Below are 3,362 nucleotides of genomic sequence, written 5' to 3' on the forward strand. Positions count from 1 at the left end.
CAAGTCAACACGAACAGTCACCTTCAACTATGGCTTCCAATCCGTTGTCATCCGCCCACCATTTTGTATCCATTAAGCTCACCTGTTGCTGCAATTACCTATTCTGGAGAACGCAGCCCATTCCCTTTCTCCATGGGCAGAATCTGATGTGTTACGTTGATTGTTCTTGATGTGTTACGTTGATTGTTCTTTACCCTGCCCTCTGGGGATGCTTACTTCGATGTTGCTGCTCCGGCCAATCCTACTTTTGCTTCATGGATGCAGTAGGATCAGGCAATGCTGTCGATGTTGATCTCGTCATTGTTGGAAGAAGTTATTTACTTGGCAATAGGGCGTTCTACCTCACGCCAGTAGGCTGTGGAGGCGGCGTTTGATTTTTCTACACGAGCACAGATGGTTAATCTCCTTTCTCAGTTTCAAGATTTGAGGTAAGGTCACAGCTCTCCGGCAGAGTATTTTGGTCGTGTGTAGCTACTGGTAGAAAACTTAGCCCTCGTCGGACGCCCCATATCACTTGATGAGCAGAAATCAGTTGTCTCCGACTGGAATTTCGTGCTATGGCGGCATTGTTGGTAGTCTCGGGGACTCTGGTGATGATTCATAAGTCTTCGCTTTTTATGTTTCATTATCTCATATTTTTTTTTTTTGAATGCTACTAGCTCTATTACATTGTAGTATCTGTTCATATACTTTCTCAACCTATTGAAACACAAAGAGCTAATAACACATCCACTGAGGCTCGAACTCACAACCTTCCAAGTGGAAGTCCAACCCGGATACCATTGGACCACAGTCCTGGTCATTATCTCATATTTAATTCCTATATATCTTCACTTTTATTCATTGTTTGGTATTTGCTTTAATTTTTACTAGGTTGTACCGTTACGTTGTAGCTTAATTTAATTTCATTCCTTCTATTGATTAGTAATTAATAATAAATAAAAAATTTGGACATTACTAAAGTAATTCTATTATGAATATATCTTTTTTTTTTCATTTATAAACTTAAAATTTTACTCGAAATCTGTATATCATATAAATATTGGATTAGATTAAAGATAAGAAGGTTGAATACTAATGTTAACAATCACTCAAAAGAAAACATCTTAATTTACAACGCTATGTTATTTATTTTCGTTGTTGCACTTTCTAAAATTTTGATTATATAATATTGCAGCCTATTACTTATTTGATACGGAATATTAAATAATATCTGTTGGATACAACAATATAATGTAACCTTCTCGTCATTAAATTACTAGCCAACTACTATACTTGTGTCTCATCATGTAATATAATATAGTGCCAATTTAAAGGCAAAGATAGACTTTGTCACGAACACAAGCTTATCTTATAATATTATGTAGTTTTTGAAAACTATTTTAAAAGCATTACCTTCAAAGAAATGATGTCTATTTGCAATTAGACATGTCACAATATTTGATAAAGTTTATAATTATTTTAGTACGAAATTGAACCAATTTAAAAAGTCTTTGCCCAGCAGTAAGAGTAATTTGTACCAAGTGTGGCTATCGACCTTCGATCTCTGTAATTGTGACACCATTAACAGAGCAAGGTTTTGAATTATTAGCAACATCACCACATTTTAAGCCAATGGTGGCAGAGAAACCAGGTTGCTTAGGAATGGGTAAGATTGTTGATTCATTACCAAGCATGAATACCACATCTGTCATATTTGGTCTATCCATTGCACTATCTTGAACGCATAGCAAACCTACTTGGATATATCTTGTTGCTTCAATAACTGAAATCATTTTGTCCATTGTTCGATCTATTAGATCTGGAACTTTTCCTTCAATCCACAAATCCCAAGCCTAATAATGATCATTCATAGGTAAAGTTAGAAGTAAAAACTTATTACTCAAATTAAAATAGTGATGTTTGAATAAAAACAATTATAAAAATAAATTATTATTTTTTGTCTACAATTTATGTATAGAGTAATACTTACATAACCTAGTAAATTTGAGACAAGATCTGGATTGTAGAAGTCATTGTTTCTCTTTCCACTTACAATCTCCATTATCATGACTCCAAAGCTAAAAACATCTGACTTCTCCGAGAAGCAACCATCCATGGCATATTCCGGAGACATATAACCACTGTTTTACCATGAATTGAAGTTGTTTTACAAGTTAAATAAAAGAAAAATATATAATAGAAGAGATATTTTAAACATGACTTACTAGGTCCCAATAATGCTTTTTGTGCTTGCTCGAGAATCACTATCTTTAAATATTCTGGCAGTTCCAAAATCAGAAATCTTGGGATGCATGAGAACATCTAACAATATGTTACTTGTTTTCAAATCTCTATGTATAATCCTTAGTCTTGAATATTTATGGAGATACAAAAGCCCTTGAGCAATCCCATCAATTATGGATGTACGCTTTCCCCAATCAAGACAAACTTTCTTTCTTGCATCTGTGTAAAACCAGTGTCATGCATTCATAAATGGAGGCAAGCAAGATAAATATAGGGTGAATGATGGAAACAAATAAAGCAAACTAACCAAAAAGAATTGAATCCAAACTTTTATTTGGAAGGTACTCATATATTAATATCCTCTCATCTCCTTGAATACAACATCCCAAAAGTCTAACAAGATTCCTATGCTGCAATTTGGAGATCAATAGAACTTCATTTTTGAATTGTTCAATTTCGTGTCCGGACATTTTTGAGAGCCGCTTTGCTGCGATTTCTTGACCATTGGCTAATATTCCCTGAATGGAACTTATTGATCTTAATTAACCACAAAGACATCTACTCTGATCTCTTCGTCTTGATTTTATATGCATGTCTTCTTCAATTAATGAAGTTTGACTGAACTTAATTATAATTTAATTTTTGACAATAATAATAATAATTAATTCAATGTTAGTAAATGAAATTTATATATTTGAAAAGTACATACAAAATACTATTAAATACAAAATATTGAATTAAAAATTATAAAAAATATTAAAGAAAATCATTAAAGTAAAAAAAAATTAATTGAGTAAAATGCGAGAAAGGGAGAAATTTGTATTGTTACTATTGCACTTAGATAAGCTGTGATATGAAGAAATGGGTGAGTTTTAGCATTTAATTCTAGCTACTATTCACTGGAATATAGCCATAATGAGGCAAAGGCTGTTAAAAAAGAAGAAAAGAAAAAAAAAAAAAAAAGATGAAGAAGGATAATGTCATTATATTTATGCGACTAAATGTAGAAATAAATATATTGAAATTTTTAGAATGAATGTACTTTTTTTTCCCCTTATTTTGAAATTTCTAGCTTTGTGACGTTAATTAAAAATTTGGGTGTAAAAACTAAAAGTGACAAAATGTTAAGTCACGTA

The 3,362-nt window shown here is 32.3% G+C and overlaps 1 protein-coding gene across 1 annotated transcript; it reads right to left on the reverse strand.

Annotated features, from left to right (window-relative positions):
- Window positions 1–1,529: 1,529 nt before the first annotated feature.
- Window positions 1,530–2,784, reverse strand: LOC109164050 (putative G-type lectin S-receptor-like serine/threonine-protein kinase At1g61610). Its single transcript, XM_019312801.1, has 4 exons — window positions 2,534–2,784; window positions 2,208–2,445; window positions 1,973–2,123; window positions 1,530–1,835 (listed from the first exon to the last, which is right to left on the reverse strand). Exons 1-4 carry the CDS (start codon window positions 2,694–2,696, stop codon window positions 1,530–1,532), a joined length of 858 nt encoding a protein of 285 aa, XP_019168346.1. The 5' UTR covers window positions 2,697–2,784.
- Between the last annotated feature and the right edge of the window lie 578 nt (window positions 2,785–3,362).

This window comes from Ipomoea nil, unplaced genomic scaffold, assembly GCF_001879475.1.
Source record: "Ipomoea nil cultivar Tokyo-kokei standard unplaced genomic scaffold, Asagao_1.1 scaffold3056, whole genome shotgun sequence".
Lineage (NCBI taxonomy): Eukaryota > Viridiplantae > Streptophyta > Magnoliopsida > Solanales > Convolvulaceae > Ipomoea > Ipomoea nil.

Bases quoted from the DNA above. Each gene is read 5' to 3' on its own strand.
- LOC109164050 (XM_019312801.1), bottom strand. From the start codon at position 2,696: ATGTCCGGACACGAAATTGAACAATTCAAAAATGAAGTTCTATTGATC. The intron at 2,446-2,533 runs GTTAGTTTGCTT...GGTTTTACACAG, and splicing joins TTTGGATTCAATTCTTTTTG to ATGCAAGAAAGAAAGTTTGT. The intron at 2,124-2,207 runs GTAAGTCATGTT...ATGGTAAAACAG, and splicing joins AAAAGCATTATTGGGACCTA to TGGTTATATGTCTCCGGAAT.